The 24,279-nt window shown below is 44.2% G+C and overlaps 1 protein-coding gene across 1 annotated transcript in view; it reads right to left on the reverse strand.

Annotated features, from left to right (window-relative positions):
- CLVS1 (clavesin 1) overlaps window positions 1–24,279 on the reverse strand; it is a 104,441-nt gene that overhangs the window by 27,024 nt on the left and 53,138 nt on the right. Inside the window, exon 3 of the mRNA XM_066579001.1 lies at window positions 4,601–4,775. Coding sequence (XP_066435098.1) covers window positions 4,601–4,775 — 175 coding nt within the window. The remainder of the gene's footprint in view (window positions 1–4,600; window positions 4,776–24,279) is intronic.

Below are 24,279 nucleotides of genomic sequence, written 5' to 3' on the forward strand. Positions count from 1 at the left end.
TACTAGTGGTTGCATTTTCGCTGCTGTATGCTGTGTTTTCTGGCTCTGTGTGTCCTGTAGTTCTGCCCCTGTGATGTGGCATGTGTATGTGTCCTGTTCTGGTGGTGTGGTTCCTAGGAGCAGCAAGGGCCCAGTTCTGAAGACCGCTGGGCCGCACTTTATCAGGCTCTGGTAGGGCCATGTCATCCTTCCTGTAGCACAGGGCCAGTTGTCTGAAACCTGTGTGTATCCATTCTCTTTTGGTCACGATCGTGTGAGCCCTATGCTTAGTTTGCCCACACGATCGTAACACTTGTAATTGTAGGCACAGCTCTCATTGAAGTCAGTGGGAACAGTGCCTGCAGTTACAAGCACCAGGCACCACTCGGGGGTTGGAGCAACAGCTTCCGCTCCGTACCCCACAAATAGAGGCACTGAGAGCATGCAGCTGATCGTTCGGGTCCCGAGTCTAGATCATCAAAAGTATTTGTGCTTGGAAGACCCCTATAAGTAAAGTCAAGCGTGATCAGATAAATGTAAGATGACTAATTGTATTAACGGCATATCCTTGTCGTATTATTTAATAAGGGCTAGGAAAGTATATTGCCATATTTGTTTGCGACTTCTGCTAACCTAGACAGAATACAAAATGATAGAACATTTTGGGCATGACTGTAATAAAGAGCTGCTGGGTGTCTACATAATAAAATGACAAAGCTGGTGGGCCAAATCCTAATGTGTGTGGCTAAGTAGAGGATCAATTGACTGAAACTACTGCAATAAAGAGAATCCCAATGCAGTAAAGAAAATCACTTTGTGTGAAATGTTAGTAATGTTCTAGCAATGAAACATCTGATTAACAGACTGAGAAATGTGTAACTGTGTAATGTGTGTTTTATAGCCTATAAATAACCAGAGCAAGCCATTTCTGCTCTTCTATACAATGAAGGTCTGCAACTTTTAGAATGTGTCGTATAACCTCTGGAAAACAGAAAAGAAGACCTGTCTCTCTTGCCCGTAGCAACCAATCACAGTGCAGCTATCTTTTCTTATAGTGAAAGCTGTGCTGTGATTGGTTGCTATAGGCAACAAAGGCAACTTTTCTTTAAGAAAGTTTTCATAAACAAGGCCCAACAGTCACATTAAATTTGGAATCACCCTCCCAAAAATGTCACTATTGTTTACTGTAGATTATGACTGTATGTCTCATGTAAATAAATTTGCTATGGAACTTAGTCCTTTAAGTGCATTTTAACCACTTAGTGACATGACATCACTGAATGGCTGTTATTGGCTCATCGAGCGCAGGCTGTGATTGGCTACTGGCGCTCGATTATCCAATCACAGCGCTCGCTTTGCTGGAGGCGAGGTATTCAAAGCCCCGTCACCAGAAGCGATGGCAGGCGGGGAGGATACTGCAGTTTGCTGCAGCACTGACAGAGACCATCGGGACGCCACGGACCAGGTGAGTATAAGCCCCCCCACCGAAAAGAAGACTCTTGGGGCAAAAATTAATAAAAGACAGTGTCTTATTTTTGGAGAAACACGGTATGTTAACTTTATTCTATGGTACAGTATGATTATGACAACACCAAATTTATTAGGTTTTTTATGATTTAGTACTTTTGCACAATTTAAACACTTTTTTTTACAAAAAGACTTTCTTGTGTCACCACATTCCGAAACAAGAGTACTTTTACTTTTCAATTGGCAGAGCTGTACGAGGGCCTGTTTTTTTTACATGTGATTTGCAGTTTTTCTTTGTACCATTCTGAAGTATATTCACAACACTTGGGTTATTTTTTGATTTCTGCTTTGGGGACTCAAGATTAGCTGAAACCAGCATTTCCCTTTTTTGTAATAAAATTTGCTGTGCTGGATAATTCATGTACTGTTTTATAGTTATAATGGATGTGGCAAAACTGCTGTTCACTTAAAAAAATTCTTATTATTTTTTCAATATTTAAATCCTTGTATGTGGGATTTTTTTTTTTACATTTTCTGTAAAAAACATTTAGATGCTGCAATCAGCAGTGACTGCAGCATCTTCAGGGTTAAACAATGTAAAGGAATGATTAGATGAGCAAGCCTTCATCTGTTCACTCTTTTTCTGGGAAAAAAAGACCCCATGTGTCAATCAGAGAGCAAATATGCTCTCTGATTGATAGGGGAGAGGAGAACATTAAGATAAATCCATGTCACCCCACCATGGGACAGGAAAACGGACAAGAAAATGGCAAATCTATGTTGCCTGCTCGTCCTCCCCGCCCCTCCCTTTCTGCTTTGCAAACTGACTGAAAAGTAGTTGCTGTAAATGCCATATTCCTGACCCCATTTCAAGCAGCGGTAACCCCAGTTCTGTAAGTGCAAATGACAGGCTTTTGGTGCCATTTTAAAGCTAAGACTCGTAGCTTTGAAAGGCATGACAATAACACTGATAGAACAAGAGCAACAGCTGTTTTAAGTAGGACAAGCTCTGTTTATCCAAAACTGTAAAGTCATTTTCCTTCAGAACGAATAGAGCTCATACTAAACTGTATAGGAGTTAAACAGTTTTCATTAGATTGCCCCAATATCTTTCAGTAGATTAATTGAGAAATCTGCTTGTTAAAATTCACTATGATTTCTGAATAGAACCGAGAAACACCCTTTTATCTTCATAACTTGAGTTAGAAAGGGATAGTGCCCATTCTTATAAGAACAAAATTGCTATAATTAATATAATAATACAACCACAATTCCCAAAAATTTGTGACACTGTGTAAAATGTAAATAAATGTTAAAAAAAAGAATGGAATGATTTGGAAATCTCATCAAACCGTATTTTACTCCCATTCACATTTATGGGAGTTATGAAAACTGTGTAAAACAGCCCGCTTGACTGTTTACGTAACTAACTGCCAACCACTCCTGGCCACTGTACATAGCTGGAGTGGAGATGGTTTGACTCAGTTAAATGCCTGGATTGTTGTTTGGGGGTCCCAATGTGATCGCAGACTGCCGTTCGGCTGCCATGGCATCTGTGGCATTCTGTAGGCCCCCAGGGCTGACTTGAATAAATACCTATGAAACTGCCTGTCAAAATGGGGTATAATGTAATACTGTGGTATTACATTATACTATATTAGCGATTACCTAATCGGGGACTAAAAAAGTGTAAAAATAAGTAAAAAAAAAATTTAATTATCGGAAAAAATGAACAGAAGTAAAACTAAAAAAATAAACCCTTTTCCTTATTACAAATTTTAAAAAATTAAAAAAATAGTATTTGGTATCATCACGTTCATAAAAGTCAGATCTCTCAAAGTAACACATTATTTATCCCGCTCGGTGAATGTCATCAGAAAAAAGTAAACTATGTCAGATTGCCCATTCTTGAGAACACCATCTTCCAGAAAAAATTTAATTAAAAAAAGGATCAAAAAGTTATAGAAACTCCGAACTGATACCAACAGAAACTGCAGGACGTCCCACAAAAAATGATCCTTAGCACAACAATATCGACGGAAAAATAAAAAAGGTATGGCGGTAGAATTTATTTTTCCCCAAAGATATTCTATTTTTTTTTTAAAGTAGTACAGCAGAAGTAGAACTATATAAATCTGGTATCGTTATATTCGTATTGACTAATAGAATAAAGTTATCGTGTCATTTTTGCCGCAATGTGTACGCTGTAGAAATTTATTCTGCAGCAGGACAACAACCGCAAACATTCAGCCAACGGCATTAAGAACTATCTTCCGTGTAAAGAAGAACAAGGAGTCCTGGAAGTGATGATATGGCCCCACAGAGCTCTGATCTCAACATCATCCAGTCTGTCTGGGATTACATGAAGAGACAGAGGATTTGAGAAAGCCGACATCCACAGAAGATCTGTAGTTGCTTCTCCACAATGTTTGTAGCAACCTCCCTGCTGAGTTTCTTTAAAAACTGTGTGCAAGTGTAACTAGAAGAATTGATGCTGTTTTGAAGGCAGAGGGTGGTCACACCAAGTTTTGATTTGATTTAGATTTCTCTTTTTTTCATTCACTTAGAATGTTGTTAATTAACAAAAATAAACCATTAACATGTCTGTTTTTCAAAGCATTCTTACTTTGCAGCCTTTTTTCTACACCTGTCTAAAACTTCTGCACAGTAGGGCACAGTAAGTACGTCATTATTTGTGTTAATCAGACATTAGTCCAGGAAATAGTTTAATATTTGAGTGAAAATAATCATTTTATTCTCTACAGTCATTTAATAGCTAGTATTTCTGTTCTTGGAAAAAGAAAAGTTTTTGGCTTTGTCTCGTGTGGTTTTGCTGGTAGCCAGCTGCAAATGATTCAGTCTCCATACTGCTCTATGAAATGTCATTCATCTTCAATTCTACATATTCAACTCAGCATCCATCCTTAATATTCAATAAAATCTTCTATTCACTTAAGTTACCATGAAGCTGCAAATTCTTATATTTTACCAGATGTTGAACATTTTAATCCCTAAACCTCTACTGAAGGATTACATAGAAAATCTGTAAACAGCATTTAGCAGAGAGAATACCAGCTGGAACTATGATGTCAGAAGAAAGGGAACACAAAATCTGGCATTTCACACTGAGCAGAATCGTTTTTTCTTCACATACCTGCAAGCCTTCAATGGCTAGTCTGAGGATTGAAGGGGTAAGCTTGGAGGCTTGCTTGAAGGAAAAATTGCTCCAGTCTATAATTAAAATAAAGCCATTGATTTGAAGCTCCTGGTCTTCTATTAGAACTTCTAGCGAAAGGAGAATGGCACGCAAGATGTCCACAAAGGAGTTCCTTAAAGAAAATAAATGGTAATTCAGGAGTGACTCATGTAAGGAGCATCTTGAGAAAATGTATAGTGCATGAAGAATCAATACACACATATCTTACAGAAAAAATGATACACGTGTTTTTTTGCATTAGGTTTTTTTCTTATGCATTTGGAGAGCCTCATTCAAGTTACTAGCTCTGGGGCATTCTCAGCAATGATAAACTGTTTTCTCTCTTGAATCTGCACAAGCTCAACTCACTGCCCTGTCCTATTTCAGAAGCTGTGTAGCATAACCACACCCACTCAATACCGCACAGTTATTTCTCCATCTATCTCATTATCTCTCTGGTTCCTTCTTCTTCACTGCTGATAAGAGTAAAACCCCCAGGAGTGAATTACAGCCTTCTGTAATAGAAGTTTTCTCTGTCCTCCTGATCTTTTCCACCCTCCCACAGCACTGTCATACAGCCCTCTGTAATAGCTTAGTGCAAAGGCAGTGAATGCCCCTTCACAACAGGGCAGCAGACTAGAGGAGAAGTCAGTCAGTTTACAAGATTTCAGTCCTCCAGTCTGCAGTGCCTTGAAACCAATACAAGCATGCAAAACAGGCAATCAGAAATATTTAACAAAAACTAATTATAAAAAGTCTTACTTTCCAAAAACACATTCATTAAATAATAAAAAAAAGAGTGCAAATGTGTACATAGAAAAATTTATGGGCAGGGGATGCTTTAAAATAAAAAATAAATACTACTCACACGTTAAACGGCGCTCTGGTTCAGCTGCCCCATCTCATCCACTTTGGTCCCAGAAGCTCCTGCAGCAGTCAAGTGCCATTCATTTTTCATGTGACTGCTGCCGCCAATTACTGGTTTCAGTAGTGATATGGCAAAATCAGCCTTTGACTGGTGAAGCCATTATGTGAACAATGAATAGCATATAACTGCTACAGACGCAGTAAAGACCAGAATGGTTGCCCTGGGCCAGAGGACCATTTATCGATCAAGTAGGTCTTTTCTTTCTTTTTTTTTTTTTGCTTTTGGCCCATCCCCTGCTCTTAAAACTTGTCTCAGAAGACCTCTTTAATGCAATTGTTCTTTTTAAGAACACAAAAACTATTTAGCCAACTGAAAGCATATATTGCTTACTATACAATGCACAGTTCCATTGTCCTACAGTATGCCAAACTCGTTTAAAAGCCGACAGTCACATAAAGGATATAGCTAATATACTTTTCAGATGCTTTTTTGTTGATCCACTACTGACCAGTACGAGCAATTTTGGAACATGAGGATCGTAAAAAGAAAGAAGATATTGGGAACCCCTAAAGGACTTGTCTCATAAACACAACCTCTTTTCAAAAAGAAGCCAGCGTGTGATGAAATTCTCTCAATCCTGGTGATCAGGGTATTCAAATAGAGTTTGTCTTGATGGAATGACCTCTTTGAGGCCAATTCAATGGTGTTTTAAGGCTGGGTTCACACTACCCACCACACTTGCAGATGGGAAAATTTCAAGTATGCATCAATGTGCTCATAGATATTAATTGGAAAATGTCAAAAAGATGTCCACAATGATTCATCATGGACAACATGTCATGTGTCCATGATCTAAGAACGTTAAGTGGTGAGGACAGACAAAAGCCAGCAGCTGGTTAATAAACATTATTTCAATCTGGTTGGCTTTAGAGGGTTTCTTATTGACTAAAACTTAAATAATGAATGCAAGGCTCTCATTTAAGGTATTACAGATGGATGTTTAGTGAGCGGTATGATTTTTTAAAAATTGTTTATTAAATAAAAAAAAAAATTTAAAGGGCTACCAAGATATTTTTTCTATTTCTTTCCATATTTCCAAATATAAAGCTCATAGAAATAAAAAAAAAAAAACACATTTGTTTCATTGTTTCAAAGTCCCATTTATCTACATTGTAAAAAATATCAGAAAAATTCTCCGGTAGACTAGAAAAAGCATTTATCTTTAGAAAGCATCATTCTAAAACATAACATTTAACTTTGTAGACAGAGACATCAATGATGCCTGGCCAAACAAACAATCTGAAGTTTGACCTAAGGTCCAGAGTAGAGATGAGCGAACGCGTTCGTCCGAGCTTGCTATTCGTGCGAATATTAGGGTGTTCGGGATGTTCGTTATTCGTAACGAACACCATGCGGTGTTCTGGTAAATTAAACTTTCTTCCCTGAGACGTTAGCGCTTTTTTTTGGCCAATATAAAGACAGGGAAGGCATTACAACTTCCCCCTGCAACGTTTAAGCCCTATACCACCCCCCTGCTGTGAGTGGCTGGGGAGATAAGGTGTCCGCCTGATATGAAAGTCTGCCCCTCCCGCTGCTCGCTATGGATGCATTCTATATGCGCTCAATGGGGCCAGCGGCAGCAGCGCTGACCCCATTGAGAACATATAGAAGACAAATCCTTCTTCTCTGGCACAGCTGTAACAGCTGTAGCAGAGAAGAACGATGTTTGCCCATTGAATTCAATGGAACCGGCAATACAGCCGACTCCACTGAATGCAATGGGCTGCCGGCGATCGCAGGATGAATGGTCGGAAAGGGGTTAAATATATAACCCCTTTCCTGCAATTCATCCAGAAATGTGTTACACTAAAAATATATACCGGCGTATAAGGCGACCGGGCGTATAAGACGACCCCCCAACTGTCACCTTATACGCCGGTAATACAGTGGAGCAAAGAATAAAAAGCATTACTTACGTTTTTAGATGATCTGCGGCGCTCCTGCAGGCTGTCACTCCCTCCTGGTCCACGGCAGACAAGCTTTCTCCACGAAAGACTTTAAATCCCTGCCTCCAGAAGCACATGTGCCTTCAGCCAATCACAGCCAATGACAATGATGTCATTGAATGGCTGTGATTGGCTGTGTTTCTGGAGGCGGGGATTTCAAGCCTTGAAATCCCCGCCTCCAGAAACACAGCCAATCACAGCCATTCAATGACATCATTGTCATTGGCTGTGATTGGCTGAAGGCACATGTGCTTCTGGAGGCAGGGATTTAAAGTCTTTCGTGGAGAAAGCTTGTCTGCCGTGGACCAGGAGGGAGTGACAGCCTGCAGGAGCGCCGCAGATCATCTAAAAACGTAAGTAATGCTTTTTATTCTTTGCTCCACTGTATTGCCGGCGTATAAGGTGACAGTTGGGGGGTCGTCTTATACGCCCGGTCGCCTTATACGCCGGTATATATTTTTAGTGTAACACATTTCTGGATGAATTGCAGGAAAGGGGTTATATATTTAACCCCTTTCCGACCATTCATCCTGCGATCGCCGGCAGCCCATTGCATTCAGTGGAGTCGGCTGTATTGCCGGTTCCATTGAATTCAATGGGCAAACATCGTTCTTCTCTGCTACAGCTGTTACAGCTGTGCCAGAGGAGGACGATCTTTATGCTGACAGTGGGGGGGGGGGCACTCTTGCCGCTATTGTGGCTTAATAGTGGGACCTGTGAACTTGAGATGCAGCCCACCATGTAGCCCCTCGCCTGCCCTATCCATCACTGTGTCATTCCCATCACTTTCCTGAATTGCCCAGATTTTCACACATGAAAACCTTAGCGAGCATCGGCGAAATACAAAAATGTTCCGGTCGCCCATTGACTTCAATGGGGTTCGTTGTTCGAAACGAACCCTCGAGCATCACGGGAAGTTCGTTACGAATAACGAACACCCGAACATTTTGGTGTTCGCTCATCTCTAGTCCAGAGACGTATTGATTGCTCCTTTAGCAAAAATAAAACATGTCTGTTGACATCATCTTATTTCGAAGTATCTTGTGGTCCACTTGTATGGAGGTTCTTAGCTGTAGCAACAAACATTGATTTTGTCTGAAGCTGATTTCATCTAATAGGCAGTTTTAGAACTGCCCAATAGAAATGTCCAATAATTGATTTTTCAGAAATACAAACACCGTGTTACAAATAACAGCATCAGATCATCAGATCCTTTCATGGTTAGTAAAATTTCACGCAAACATACACTGAATTACCCACTTTATTCGAGACATCGGCCCTTTCAAGATTAGCGCTTCCCTGTGTGAAAATTAGAGAAATGACCCTGATATACAGCATAAAATGGAGAGAGCATGTTTTCTATGTATCAGTGCAAATGCAGATAGAATGGGAAAATCCAGTGATCTGAGTGACTTTGAACGATGCATGGTCGTCGGGCCTAGACTAGCCAGGGCCAGTATTTCAAAAACTGACAATCTTGTGAGGTTTTCTTATGCTACAGTGTAGAGAGTAGTGCTGTTCATCTTGATTGGAAGGGCAATAAAATTGTGCCAATTTTTGCAAAATCAGAACATCTCCTGACCTGATTTTTTGCAAAAATTGACAGAAAACAATTTTACAAATGAAGGTGGGGGTGCGTTTCAGCTATTAGCACTGTTGCCTTTCAGTGCTGGTTCAAATTCCATTAAAGGGGTTGTCCCGCGAAAGCAAGTGGGTCTATACACTTCTGTATGGCCATATTAATGCACTTTGTAATGTACATTGTGCATTAATTATGAGCCATACAGAAGTTATAAGAAATTTTTCACTTACCTGTTCCGTTGCTAGCGTCCTCGTTTCCATGGAGCCGTCTAATTTTCAGCGTCTAATCGCCATATTAGACGCGCTTGCGCAGTCCGGGTCTTCTTCTTTTCTGAATGGGGTCGCTCGTGCCAGAGAGCGACTCCTTGTAGCTCCGCCCCGTCACGTGCCGATTCCAGCCAATCAGGAGGCTGGAATCGGCAATGGACCGCACAGAAGCCCTGCGGTCCACCGAGGGAGAAGATCCCGGCGGCCATCTTCAGCAGGTAAGTAAGAAGTCACCGGAGCGCGGGGATTCAGGTAAGCGCTGTCCGGTGTTCTTGTTTAACCCCTGCATCGGGGTTGTTTCGCGCCGAACGGGGGGGCTGTTGAAAAAAAAAAAAACAGTTTCGGCGCGGGACAACCCCTTTAAGGATAACATCTTCATGGACTTTGAAAAACTCCATCCAGATACTGCTCTTAGTCAGGTCTGAACCCACAAAAATCCAGCAAGTAACCTTGTCCAGATCAGATGTCTTTAGTTGTTCAAAAATAGATATACACACACTATAGTAATACAGAAAACACAAAATATAAATAATGAAGCCTAGAGGGGCAATCTGACCTTAACCTACTAATGCAGGGGTGTCAAACTCATTTTCACCGCGGGCCACATCAGCCTTATGGTTGCCTTCAAAGGGCCGATTCTAATTGTAAGACAGTAAAGTAAAAGTAAACCCCACAGTGGTCCGATTGGTAATAAGGTCCTCCATAGTGGCCAGTGACGCACACCATTCTGCGCACACACACACGCACACCATTCTGCGCATACACCCGCACTCCATTCTGCGCATACACCCGCACTCCATTCTGCGCATACACCCACACAGACGCACACCATTCTGCGCATACAGACGCACACCATTCTGCACATATTACGTACAGACACACACACACACATATATATATATATATATATATATATATATATATATATATATACAGACACACGCAAGGCTCTCGCCCTGCAGCTGCTCCTCCTCAGCGTTGCTCTTCTTGCTGCAGAGATCATGTTCTCTGCACTCCTCTTCCCTCCTCCGCGGCCGTTGTCAGTCTGCAGTCGGCACTCCTCTATTACTGTCTGCACTAGACAGAACAAGCCGAGAGAAAATCATCTACTGACAGCAGCACGGAGGAGTGAGGGAACTTACTGCACAGCCGGCGGGCCACAGAAAATGAGGCGGCGGGCCGGATTGGGCCCGCGGGCCTTATTTGGCCCACGGGCCTTGTGTTTGACGCCTGTGTACTAATGTGATAAGACCCTACCTAAAGGCGAAGCACTCACTGTCAGCAATGTCGGGGTGCAACCACAACTCTCTCTAGTTAGAAAATAGGGATAATATTAGCTAATAACAAAGAATACAGTTTAGATGAAAAACAGCACATAATGAAGTAGATGAAATACAATAGCAATTTAGTCAAGGATTTAGATGTTACCCCACAATATCCTTTACCCTAAACAGACTTATCTAACAATGGAGCAGGACACAAGTTGGCAATGTGACCAGAAACCCCATCAGACTAGAAGTATAACCGGGGTCATCCATGAGGAGGAGCTGGAATAAATGGGTACAGATAGGCACTGATTGGCTGGCTGGGACACACCCATATACAAGTGTTCATGTTGGCATCCAGTGTTGAAAATGACACTAAGCATGCACCAGCATGTGCATCACGTAGGCCAGGGCTGACGTCATGACATTGCCCCAGTCCTGATGCAACATAGCCGGCCAGTTGTGGCACAATGGTTCTCTGGGAAAATCTCTGAAAATCTGGAGTCTGACACAAGATTTGTTTTCTCATGGATTCATACAGAATCCAACAGGAAGACCTCTGTGTGGAGTCAGAGGCATCCAAACAGACAGTAGAAGCTCTATCTACCCCTATGGCAGCCCTATTGCAGCACTGTACAAAACAGAGCTGTAATACAGCCGTGTGCACAAGCACTGTAATTATTTGCCGATTGATTACATTTTGTGGTGGTATCTTATGTCTGTCTAGTTTATGCATATGATGCATACGATAGAAAACATTAATATAATTAGGGGTACATTTATTGGGATGGGTAGCATACTTAATACTAATAGTAACAAACTTCATCTTACAAATATTTATACACTGGTCTTAACTTTGGTCAACAATTGTTTTCGCAAAACTAGATTCATCAACCTTCACTCCATGATCGTAATTACACAATGTGATTGGTAACTGACCAGGTTTTTATCCCTTAGTCAAGCGTGGGGGGGGGGGGGGGGGGGGGGGGGAGGGGGGGCCCTGTCACGCATCATAAATGTTCTTGGATCAGAAGTCCCAGATTAAATTGTACAGATCTAAAATATAATGGCCCCGTACACAAAGCTTTCAGTCTTAGCATTAGTAACTGATTTTGTAGATTTGATTTTTCCAAAATAGGTTTGAAGATTAAATTATTCTGCTTACAAATGGAAAACAATGTAACAGAGCAGTGATCATTATTCAATACCAATTGTTTATAGAGCGTCAACACTAATTATATCGCCTTGGAGCTAATGAAATAGGACAGGCTATTCCTCAACAAGACTCAGGGTATAAATATCTACAGTAGCAGACAAATTAAAGTTTTACAAACGCCCAGGTTTTTATGAGGTACTGTGCTTCCTTTCTTCGTCAAAATGACACATAAACATGTGCACTGGGCAATTAGGATTAAACTACATTTTGGTATAGAAGAGTCTATCTGACTCAAGAAACCAGATTTTCCCACAAGGCTTTAAAGCTTTTAGCTGTCTGGTACTATTTCTCTGTGTGTACTGACTGCAGGAGCACTAGAGTAGAAGTTGGGCAGGACAAGTGCTGGTTTGCAAAAGTCTGTAAAGCGTTTATGTATTCAAAACAATTATATATGTTTGCAAAAAGCATCAGCACACAATTATGGATATCATTTAAAGTTAAAGAGTTAAAAAATAAGCTGCTGTAAAGGAATGAAAAAAATAAAAATGAAAAAAAAAGAAAGCTGCGGTTTCCCTTTAAAATGTAGATGACACAAAGAACATATATAATGCAACAGTATAAAGAATGGCCATAATACAGTAAATAAAACACCATGTTCATTCCTTATAGCAGGGTTCTCCATCTATTCTTATTTGGCATGGGGTGAATTGTAGGGAAAAAGCTAGGAAATTGGCATGGCCTTTGGACAAAGAATGGTGCTAATGGAGACACAAGTGGCGTATGAGTAAACTTTTACTGAGAACCAGGAGGGTAACACATTTCGAGGTATGAAGCCGTTTCATCAGACAGCTGGATATTACACAGTGGTAGCCACGAGAGTCTTTAAGTACACCATTAGTGTCTCACCATGGTTTGTCCATAGATCGTGACGGTTTCCTAGCCTTTTACCTGCAATTCACCCCATGGCTACTAACACAGCCATTGGTTGATCAGCGAAATTTGGCCAGCTGCACCTTCATCGCTGTAACAACTATGTTTATTGCGTCTCATGTTTCTTTTTTCCATTCACAACCCTCAGAAAGTTTTCTGTCCTCTTTTTTTCTGCTGTACTTATTGGGGGCTTGCCAGTCAAAACAAAGTGATGCCTAAGCCTCAATCTATGTCAAAATTAAAAATGTAGTTATTTTTCCATCATCTTCTTATTACTTCCAGAGTAATATTATTACAGCATACAAGTTAATTGGTTTGCTAAACCAAAAAGAGAGTGCAGCCAGAGGTTGGAGGAATGAGCAGATGACCACTGGAAAAACTATATTTCCTGCCACTCCCCACCAACAACTGGACGGTGTCTCCCCGGTGATGCCCACTTCAGTTTCACACCTTTTAACACTGATTTTTTTTTTATTGCTCATTTGTTGCCTAAATTCAAAGTTGGACAACTTTGTACATATTTGACATTTTAAATATCCTACCATTTTGTTGCTGTAGAGTCTTTAGTGCTGATTTTGACATAGAACTGACAGCACACTGTTCCTGACTGCTTTAACTCAGGAAATACTTTATCTGCTTGATTGGCTCCCCCTTCTTTCAGTGTTAGAGACAGGGCCATATTTTTCCCTAAGCACTCTAGATCCAGTGTATAAAACATCACTAAGGTGGGTTCGACACAGGGGCCTTCCTCCTGAGTCTAGTAGGTCTTCAGCAAGGGTCGCAGCTCAATAACGGGAAAGGAAAGGGAATGGTTTGCTCTCTGAGCCTCCATTCAGTGCATAGGCTGCTAGCCTCTTCCAACCAACATCCTATATGTGCTTTGCTTTGCTACATGTTGACTGGTGTGATGCAATGATGTCATTATGCTAACCAGCGTGAGATTGGCCAACTAGGAACAGGAGAGGAAGTGCTGAACTCCCTGTAGGAACAAGGATAAGCAAGCATTGAAAATGTAGTCACTTTGTTATTGGGGTGTACTCTGGTACATGAGGCACTAAGGCTGATATTATACAATATATAGGGCAGCCTTTAAACAAATTTCAAATCTGAGCACATTTAACTAGTGTCCTGCTAAACCACATGGTTCCAAAAAAGTAATATGGGCTGCTCACACTTAGGAAATCTCAGTACTTGAGATGAGAAACTAAGATGGTCACCACCAATAACTTTTTTTCACTAAACTATTGGTTCTAGAGGATAACTTTTTGGACCACCATGCGTATGACGTGCCATTAAATCCTGCAATATATTCCAAAGGGAATTAAACAAGCCATTGATTAGAAATTATTCATTGTCTGTTCACTAATTACATTTAGTAATCATTCATAGATTTAGGCATGAACTTTCCCAACTAGCCATTTCTCTTTCTATTTGTCCTTCCCTTTTTGAAATCTTCCCATAAAATTCCTAATGCATTTTCAATATCGTCAACCTTTCGTGTGTAAATAGCTAAAACTTTTGGGATCAAAACCGATAATTTCCTGGTTTGTTAATTTGCAATTTGTTATGGGGGTTGGAAAATTACTGTCCTCATAGGCCAATGGATGTTGTTGGCTCGTCAACTGCTTTTAGTGCTTTCAATGTATTCAGTTTTGTCAGGAAAGTAATTCCATCTGTTTACATTTCTGCGACTGAAAATTCATTCCATTCATTTGAATGAGTTTTATTCTGCAGTAGGTGCAGGGATTTTTGCAAACCAAGTGTAGAACAGTCATAGAAATATGCCACTAATGAGCATGCACTTATAGTAAATCTACACTGAATGATAATATCCTAATGTATATGTTGTAGATTTGAAGATGCCAAAAAGATACTAAAAGTATTACGGACGTCCTCAGTAACCCGGAGTTGAAATCAAAACCCTACAAGAGAATCTGATAGGCTACCTGAGATGATAAACAGCTCAGCTAGCCTATCATTACCACTTCAGATGGGGAGATGTTTCTCCCATGGTGTCAGGATCTAAATGTCACTGCACATCACACTGTCCAAGGCTGATGCCAAGATGTAATGCACCCGCATCTGGACAGAGTTAGCATCTGCAGCACCATGATAGGTGTTAGCCATAGACTATTCCAATAAATATTCCCTAACCGCTGTACCAAACCGCCGTTGATTGTAAGATACTGATAGGAAGGATAGCCACTTGTGATCTAGCAGGAACCACTATTAGGCCCAATGTCCATGGGCGGATTTGAATTGATTTGATTCAAAAGGATCCGCAGTTCAAGCCGCCTATGGGGAAGCATGGGGCGTACATACTTCAATTAACAGCTGCAGATTTGATTTGTGGATGCCATGCACAGAAAAGAAATCTCAGCATGCTCCATTTCACAGCGGATTCTGCGCGGGTGGGCTCCATAGATCTCTATGGAAGTGAGCGATCCGCAATATATCCACAATTCAATTGCAGATGCATTGCGGATTTGTAGGCAGATACCTCTCTGGTTGCTTGAAGACCAACCACGGAGGTGGGGAGGAGGAGGAAAGGTAGTCACTTTGGGCTTGTGATTTTTTTTCCGAGTGGATGATCCGCAGTGCATCCGTGCGAAAAACAACAATAATAAATCGCATGCCGGCAAGCATTCAAAAATAACTTTAGTACTAACACGCAGGTCTTCCGCTGTAGAAATACGCGCATGCTATGGACATGAGGCCTTAGTAGGGCACCTACACAACTGCATGGGTTGCTGATATGGTATGTCCATCACTGCAACTACACTGCAATAAAGTGCTTCCATCAGAGCACACCTTTCAGGTTCCTGGATAATTATCAAGTTTATTCACAAACTGAATACTTCAAATGTACCATCTAAGAGCCGTCTTCATAATATATTTTGACTACAGGCTCATAATATATTTTGACTACAGATTTGTTTTAGAGAAAAGCTTTTCAGAGAAAGAAAAAAAATATTTTGTAAAAAGAACTTTTTAAGAACAATGAAATGAAGCCTCCCAGCAGTAACCGTTGTGAGGAGTCTCCATCTAATATGTAAACATTGTGCGGTAAGGTCTTTGAACACTACATTTACTCATTACAAATTGCTTCCCGATCTCTCCAGCATCACATTTAGAAAAATAAAAATTTAACTAAACCCGACAATAACAACATACGGCGTGCTGCTTGGCAATTACAGTCCTAACCGAGTAAGCACATTTACATAGAAATAACCACCCAAAGACCTCATAATAATTATGTTCAAATGCAAGAATCAACCACCAGCAGATTCTCTGCAGCATCTTTAGGTGAGATGTAAGATACAAACTGCTACTGCTAAGGAATGAGGCATCCAAATGGCATCTTTATAGTTAGAAGTAGAAATAATGGCAAGAAATAACAAAGATGGGAGATAATATTGATTTAAATTAACAAAATGTGTCATTTTACTGCTTCAATTCTAAATTATGTAAAGTGATCCCTTAAAGGGAGTCTGTCGGCTTGAACATGTGTAAGAAGAGAGCCCAGGTTCAACTTTGTGCCGCAATGAGCACTTATGTAATCTGGATAGTAAAAGGGTGACCTCTACTGGCATTCATACATTACTGCAGTTTGTGTATTTCTCTGTGGAGTGTTGTATGTGACTTCCCATTGGCTGCAGAGGTCAGGTGGGAGATCTGGAGGACATGAGATCATAGAGAGGTGCAAGCTGAAGAGCAATTTCAGTAGTACTGAGCCCTAAGAGATACTACATTGCCATGAGAGAAAGCTAGCAAAGAAGTGAAGAGTTGGCCTGTGAAGCTGTGTAAGACGTGAACTGGAGAATCTGTCCCTTTTAGAGAAGGACAGTTGCACAAGCAAGAAGGCAGCTGGTGTTTTAGAAGCACAGCTCCAAAATGCCCCAAAACCGACGTTGCTGAGAGAACAAAGCTGCGTCAACTACAGCTAGAGAGACTGCTGCAAAAGCTTCACATCTTCTTGAAGTTCTGCGAATCTTTATACCCCCAAGAGATGTCCAAAGACGCTTTACCTACATTACAGTACTGAACATGCTGGAGATATGTAAGTGAGGTAGGGCCTCAGGAAAAGGCCTGATGTGTCTACAAGGGTAATGACTTAAAAGTAGGCCTGCCAGTTATCATACACAAGCTCAAGACAACACCAGAGGAACACATACTCATCCTCCAGTTGCGGATAAGTTATTGGACAACACTTGCGTTACTTTTGGACTGTGTGCTGGCAACCTTTATTACTGGATTGAAACGTTTGGTGATACTAGCACGTGTTCTACAATTGAAGTGTGCTGCTAATCTTTGTGAATTCTAAAATATTGTTACCATACACCTCTGTCTATTAAAGTTAAGCTTATTCTTAAGGTGCTTTTACATGGAGCAAGAAATCATTCACCCAAGTGAACGACTTGTTTGTTTTAAATGATAACTGTTTACATGTATAGATAATCGGTTACATTTTTTGTCATTTTGCTCTTTTGCTTGCTTGTTTGGTAGTATTTAGACGGAATGATTAATTGCTCAGGTGGGCGTGGATATGTGCAACCGAAGCATGTGATTGGCTGTTTGAAGAACAAAAGAGAGTTTTAACATGCCTACTAGAGATGAGCGAACGTGTTCTTCCGAGCTTGATATTCGTGCGAATATTAGGGTGTTCGGGATGTTCGTTATTCGTAACGAACACCATGCGGTGTTCTGGTTATTTTCACTTCCTTCCCTGAGACGTTAGCGCGCTTTTCTGGCCAATTGAAAGACAGGGAAGGCATTACAACTTCCCCCTGTGACGTTCAAGCCCTATACCACCCCCCTGCTGTGAGTGGCTGGGAAGATCAGGTGTCACCCGAACATAAAAGTCGGCCCCTCCCGCGGTTCGCCTCAGATGCGGTGTGAGTTAGATGAGGGACAGTGCTGTTTGTACCAGAGCTGCTGTAGGGAAAGAATTGGTAGTTAGTGTAGGCTTCAAGACCCCCCAAAGGTCCTTATTAGGGCCACTGATAGCTGTGTGTTGGCTGCTGTTAGCAGTGGCAAATTTTTTTTTCTCAAAATCGCCTCTGCAGACCGTTGCACCTGGCATTAGGGACAGAAGTGCTGCATAGGCAGGGAGAGTGTTAGGAGTGAGTGTAGCCTTCAAGAACCTCAACGGTCCTTTCTAGGGCCATATTTATCCGTGTGCAGTACTGTGCTGGCTGCTGTTAGCTGTGCTGCATTTTTTTTTGCTTCTCAAAATCGCCTCTGCAGATCATTGCACCCTCCATTGATACTGCAGGGAAAGAATTGTATAGGCAGGGCGACAACACAGTTGTTATTCATTGAATATACGCAGTGCTGCCTTTTGGTGCCAAAAAACTGAAAACAAATCTATTTGTCCAGCCTCTGTCCGTCCTAAGGGCTGTGGACACGTGTGAGCTGCGTGAACAACATTGCTAAATCAGACGCACCCAGCTACGCTTTACTGCTGGCTTCGCCATTTGCTTTCCTTAATTGGGAAAAAAATACCTGCTCTCCAAGAGTTATAATAACTCTGCTACCCTCACGTTCTGTGACACATAAGCAGGGACACAGCACAGTTATTAAACTTCTCATGTTCATTGAATATACGCAGTGCTGCCTTTTGGTGGAAAAAAACTGAAAACAAATCTATTTGTCCAGCCTCTGTCCGTCCTAAGGGCGGTGGACACGTGTGAGCTGCGTGAACAACATTGCTAAATCAGACGCACCCAGCTACGCTTTACTGCTGGCTTCGCCATTTGCTTTCCTTAATTGGGAAAAAAATACCTGCTCTCCAAGAGTTATAATAACTCTGCTACCCTCACGTTCTGTGACACATAAGCAGGGACACAGCACAGTTATTAAACTTCTCATGTTCATTGAATATACGCAGTGCTGCCTTTTGGTGGAAAAAAACTGAAAACAAATCTATTTGTCCAGCCTCTGTCCGTCCTAAGGGCGGTGGACACGTGTGAGCTGCTTGAACAACATTGCTAAATCAGACGCACCCAGCTACGCTTTACTGCTGGCTTCGCCATTTGCTTTCCTTAATTGGGAAAAAAATACCTGCTCTCCAAGAGTTATAATAACTCTGCTACCCTCACGTTCTGTGACACATAAGCAGGGACACAGCACAGTTATTAAACTTCTCATGTTCATTGAATATACGCAGTGCTGCCTTTTGGTGGAAAAAAACTGAAAACAAATCTATTTGTCCAGCCTCTGTCCGTCCTAAGGGCGGTGGACACGTGTGAGCTGCGTGAACAACATTGCTAAATCAGACGCACCCAGCTACGCTTTACTGCTGGCTTCGCCATTTGCTTTCCTTAATTGGGAAAAAATACCTGCTCTCCAAGAGTTATAATAACTCTGCTACCCTCACGTTCTGTGACACATAAGCAGGGACACAGCACAGTTATTAAACTTCTCATGTTCATTGAATATACGCAGTGCTGCCTTTTGGTGGAAAAAAACTGAAAACAAATCTATTTGTCCAGCCTCTGTCCGTCCTAAGGGCGGTGGACACGTGTGAGCTGCGTGAACAACATTGCTAAATCAGACGCACCCAGCTACGCTTTACTGCTGGCTTCGCCATTTGCTTTCCTTAATTGGGAAAAAAATACCTGCTCTCCAAGAGTTATAATAACTCTGCTACCCTCACGTTCTGTGACACATTAGCAGGGACACAGCACAGTTATTAAACTTAGATAATTCATTCACTAGAGGCAGTGGGGCCTTTCGTTTTCCAAAAAGGGCAAAAATTATATTTGGCCTGCAGTCTTGCGCCAATTTATTTCCTGCCTGTGAAATCAAATCACTGGTAATACAGCATGCTGAGGGGTAGGGGTAGGCCTAGAGGACGTGGACGCGGCCGAGGACGCGGAGGGCCAAGTCAGGGTGTGGGCACAGCCCGAGCTCCTGATCCCGGTGTGTCGCAGCCGACTGCTGCGCGATTAGGAGAGAGGCACGTTTCTGACCTCCTCACATTCATCGCCCAATTAATGGGTCCACGCGGGAGACGGTTATTAGAAAATGAGCAGTGTGAGCAGGTCCTGTCCTGGATGGCAGAAAGTGCTTCGAGCAACCTATCGTCTACCCGCAGTTCTGCGCCGTCCACTGCTGCCAATCCGAATCCTCTGTCTGCTGCTCCTCCTTCCTCCCAGCCTCCTCACTCCACTACAATAACACCTGCTCAGGAGCGGGAACACTCCCAGGAACTGTTCTCGGGCCCCTGCTTAGATTGGGCAGCAGCGGTTCCTCTCCCACCAGAGGAGTTTATCGTCACTGATGCCCAACCATTCGAAAGTTCCCGGGGTCCGGGGGAAGAGGCTGGGGACTTCCGCCAACTGTCTCAACAACTTTCTGTGGGTGAGGAGGACGATGACGATCAGACACAGTTGTCTTGCAGTGAGGTAGTAGTAAGGGCAGTAAGTCCGAGGGAGCAGCGCACAGAGGATTCGGAGGAAGAGCAGCAGGACGATGAGGTGACTGACCCCACCTGGTGTGCAACGCTTACTCAGGAGGACAGGTCTTCAGAGGGGGAGTCAAGGGCATCAGCAGGGCAGGTTGCAAGAGGCAGTGCGGTGGCCAGGGGTAGAGGCAGGGCCAGACCGAATAATCCACCAAGTGTTTCCCAAAGCGCCCCCTCGCGCCATGCCACCCTGCAGAGGCCGAGGTGCTCTAAGGTCTGGCAGTTTTTCACAGAGACGCCTGACGACCGACGAACAGTGGTGTGCAACCTTTGTTGTGCAAAGCTCAGCCGGGGAGCCAACACCAACAGCCTCACCACCACCACCATGCGCAGACATATGATGGCCAAGCATCCCACAAGGTGGGACGAAGGCCGTTCACCGCCTCCGGTTTGCACCCCTGCCTCTCCCCCTGTGCCCCAACCTGCCACTGAGATGCAACCCCCCTCTCAGGACACAGGCACTACCGCCTCATGGCCTGCACCCACACCCTCATCTCCGCTGTCCTCGGCCCCATCCAGCAGTGTAGTTCAGCGCACCGTTCAGCCGTCGCTTGCGCAAGTGTTCGAGCGCAAGCGCAAGTACGCCGCCACGCACCCGCACGCTCAAACGTTAACCGTCCGCATAGGAAAATTCATCAGCCTTGAGATGCTGCCGTATAGGGTTGTGGAAACTGAGTCCTTCAAAAGTATCATGGAGGCGGCGGCCCCGCGCTACTCAGTTCCCAGTCGCCACTACTTTTCCCGATGTGCCGTCCCAGCCCTGCACGACCACGTCTCCCGCAACATTGTGCGCGCCCTCACCAACGCGGTTACTGCCACGGTCCACTTAACTACGGACACGTGGACAAGCACAGGCGGGCAGGGCCACTACATCTCCCTGACGGCACATTGGGTGAATTTAGTGGAGGCTGGGACAGAGTCAGAGCCTGGGACCGCTCACGTCCTACCCACCCCCAGAATTGCGGGCCCCAGCTCGGTGCTGGTATCTGCGGAGGTGTATGCTTCCTCCACTAAAGCACCCTCCTCCTCCTCCTCCTCCTCCTCTGTCTCGCAATCAAGATGTGTTAGCAGCAGCATGTCGCCAGCAGTCGGTGTCGCGCGGTGTGGCAGCACAGCGGTGGGCAAGCGTCAGCAGGCCGTGCTGAAACTACTCAGCTTAGGCGATAAGAGGCACACGGCCCACGAACTGCTGCAGGGTCTGACAGAGCAGACCGACCGCTGGCGCCGCTGAGCCTCCAACCGGGCATGGTCGTGTGTGACAACGGGCGTAACCTGGTGGTGGCTCTGCAGCTCGGCAGCCTCACGCACGTGCCATGCCTGGCCCACGTCTTTAATTTGGTGGTTCAGCGGTTTCTGAAAAGCTACCCACGCTTGTCAGACCTGCTCGTAAAGGCGCGCCGGCTCTGCGCACATTTCCGCAAGTCCCACACGGACGCTGCCACCCTGCGCACCCTGCAACATCACTTTAAGCTGCCAGTGCACCGACTGCTGTGCGACGTGCCCACACGGTGGAACTCTACGCTCCACATGTTGGCCAGGCTCTATGAACAACGTAGAGCTATAGTCGAATACCAACTCCAACATGGGCGGCGCAGTGGGAGTCAGCCTCCTCAATTCCTTTCAGAAGAGTGGGCCTGGTTGGCAGACATCTGCCATGTCCTTGGTAATTTTGAGGAGTCTACCCAGGTGGTGAGCGGCGATGCTACAATCATTAGCGTCACCATTCCTCTGCTATGCATCTTGAGAAATTCCCTGCAAACCATAAAGGCAGCTGCTTTGCGCTCGGAAACGGGGGCGGGGGAAGACAGTATGCCGCTGGATAGTCAGGGCACCCTCCTGTCTATTTCTCAGCGCGTACAGGAGGAGGAGGAGGAGCATGAGGAGGATGAGGAGGAGGGGGAAGAGACAGCTTGGCCCGCTGCTGACGGTACACCGGCTGATTGCCTGTCATCCTTTCAGCGTGTATGGCCTGAGGAGGAGGAGGAGGAGGAGGAGGAGGATCCTGATAGTGATCTTCCTAGTGAAGACAGCCATGTGTTGCGTACAGGTACCCTGGCACACATGGCTGACTTCATGTTAGGATGCCTTTCTCGTGACCCTCGCGTTGCACGCATTCTGGCCACGACGGATTACTGGGTGTACACACTGCTCGATCCACGGTATAAGGAGAACCTGCCCACTCTGATTCCCGAAGAGGAAAGGGGTTCAAGAGTGTTGCTATACCACAGGACCCTTGCGGACAAGCTGATGGTCAAATTCCCAGCCGACAGCGCTAGTGGCAGAAGGCGCAGTACCGAGGGCAAGGTAGCAGGGGATGTGCGTAGATCGAGCAGCATGTACATCCCAGGCAGTGCAACAGTCTTTAAGGGCCTGGCCAGCTTTATGGCTCCCCACCAAGACTGTGTCACCGCTCCCCAGTCACGGCTGAGTCGGCGGGAGCACTGTAAAAGGATGGTGAGGGAGTACGTAGCGGATCGCACGACCATCCTTGGTGACGCCTCTGCCCCCTACAACTACTGGGTGTCGAAGCTGGACATGTGGCCTGAACTAGCGCTGTATGCCCTGGAGGTGCTTGCTTGTCCTGCGGCTAGCGTCTTGTCGGAGAGGGTGTTTAGTGCGGCTGGGGGAATCATCACAGATAAGCGTAGCCGCTTGTCAACCGACAGTGCCGACAGGCTAACACTCATCAAGATGAACAAAGGCTGGATTTCCCCAGACTTCTGTTCTCCACCAGCGGACAGCAGCGATACGTAAGCAATACGTAGGCTGCACCCGCGGATGGAAGCTACGTTCTCTCTCACCATCCAAAACGGGGACATTTCTGCTTCATCAATCTGTGTCTAATATTCCTCCTCCTCCTCCTCCTCCTCCTGCTCCTCCTCCTGAAACCTCACGTAATCACGCTGAACGGGCAATTTTTCTTAGGGCCACAAGGCTCACTCAAATAATTTTTCAGAACAATTTTTATAAGTTTCAATGCGCTTAAAAGCATTGGAACTTTAACTTGAACCAATTTTTCGTTACACTGGGCTGCCTCCAGGCCTAGTTACCACTTAAGCCACATTAACCAAAGCAATTAATGGGTTTCTCCTGCCCTCTTGGCTGGCCATGGCCAATTTTTGGGATGTACATTAGTTCTGTTGATACAGCAATTTTTGTGGGCCCTCGCCTACAGTGTAATCAAATTAATTTTTAGCCCACCTGCATTAAGCACGACATTACTACCTCAGCTGTGTTGGGCAATGCAATGGGATATTTTTATGTACCGCCGGTGGGTTCCAGGGAGCCACCCATGCTGTAGGTGCACACTGAGTTTTTAATACATCTGTACACTTCTAAAGAACCCGTCTGACTCGGGCATGCAGTGTGGGCCGAAGCCCACCTGTATTACGCACGACATTACTACCTCAGCTGTGTTGGGCAATGCAATGGGATATTTCTATGTACCGCCGGTGGCTTCCTGGCACCCACCCAGGCAGTGGGTCCACAGGGAGTTTAACCTACATGTGTCCACTTGTAAAGAACCCCAATCTGACTGGGGCATGCAGTGTGGGCCGAAACCCACCTGCATTAACCCTTTCCAGTCCACTGTGTGACCTGTGAAGACATTAGGGTTTAAGGCTGTACAGCTCCGTTGTTGGTAGACGTCCGTCGGGGTTCTCTTACTGTATATTGCCAGCCTCTCTGCTGTCGGAGCCTATCCTACGTGTCAGCTCATGCAGTACTGGCTTTAGCCAGCATATAGCGCCGTTGTATAACAGCAGAAAAAGAGTAAGCCCCCTAGGAAAACCATATACAAATTGGATTGGAAAGGGTTAAGCACAACATTACTACCTCAGCTGTGTTGGGCAATGCAATGGGATATTTCTATGTACCGCCGGTGGCTTCCTGGCACCCACCCATGCTGTAGGTGCACACGGAGTTTTTACTACATCTGTACACTTATAAAGAACCCCAGTCAGACTGGGGCATGCAGTGTGGGCCGAAGCCCACCTGCATTAAGCACGACATTACTACCTCAGCTGTGTTGGGCAATGCAATGGGATATTTCTGTGTACCGCCGGTGGGTTCCAGGGAGCCACCCATGCTGTGGGTC

This window comes from Eleutherodactylus coqui, chromosome 9 (assembly GCF_035609145.1).
Source record: "Eleutherodactylus coqui strain aEleCoq1 chromosome 9, aEleCoq1.hap1, whole genome shotgun sequence".
Lineage (NCBI taxonomy): Eukaryota > Metazoa > Chordata > Amphibia > Anura > Eleutherodactylidae > Eleutherodactylus > Eleutherodactylus coqui.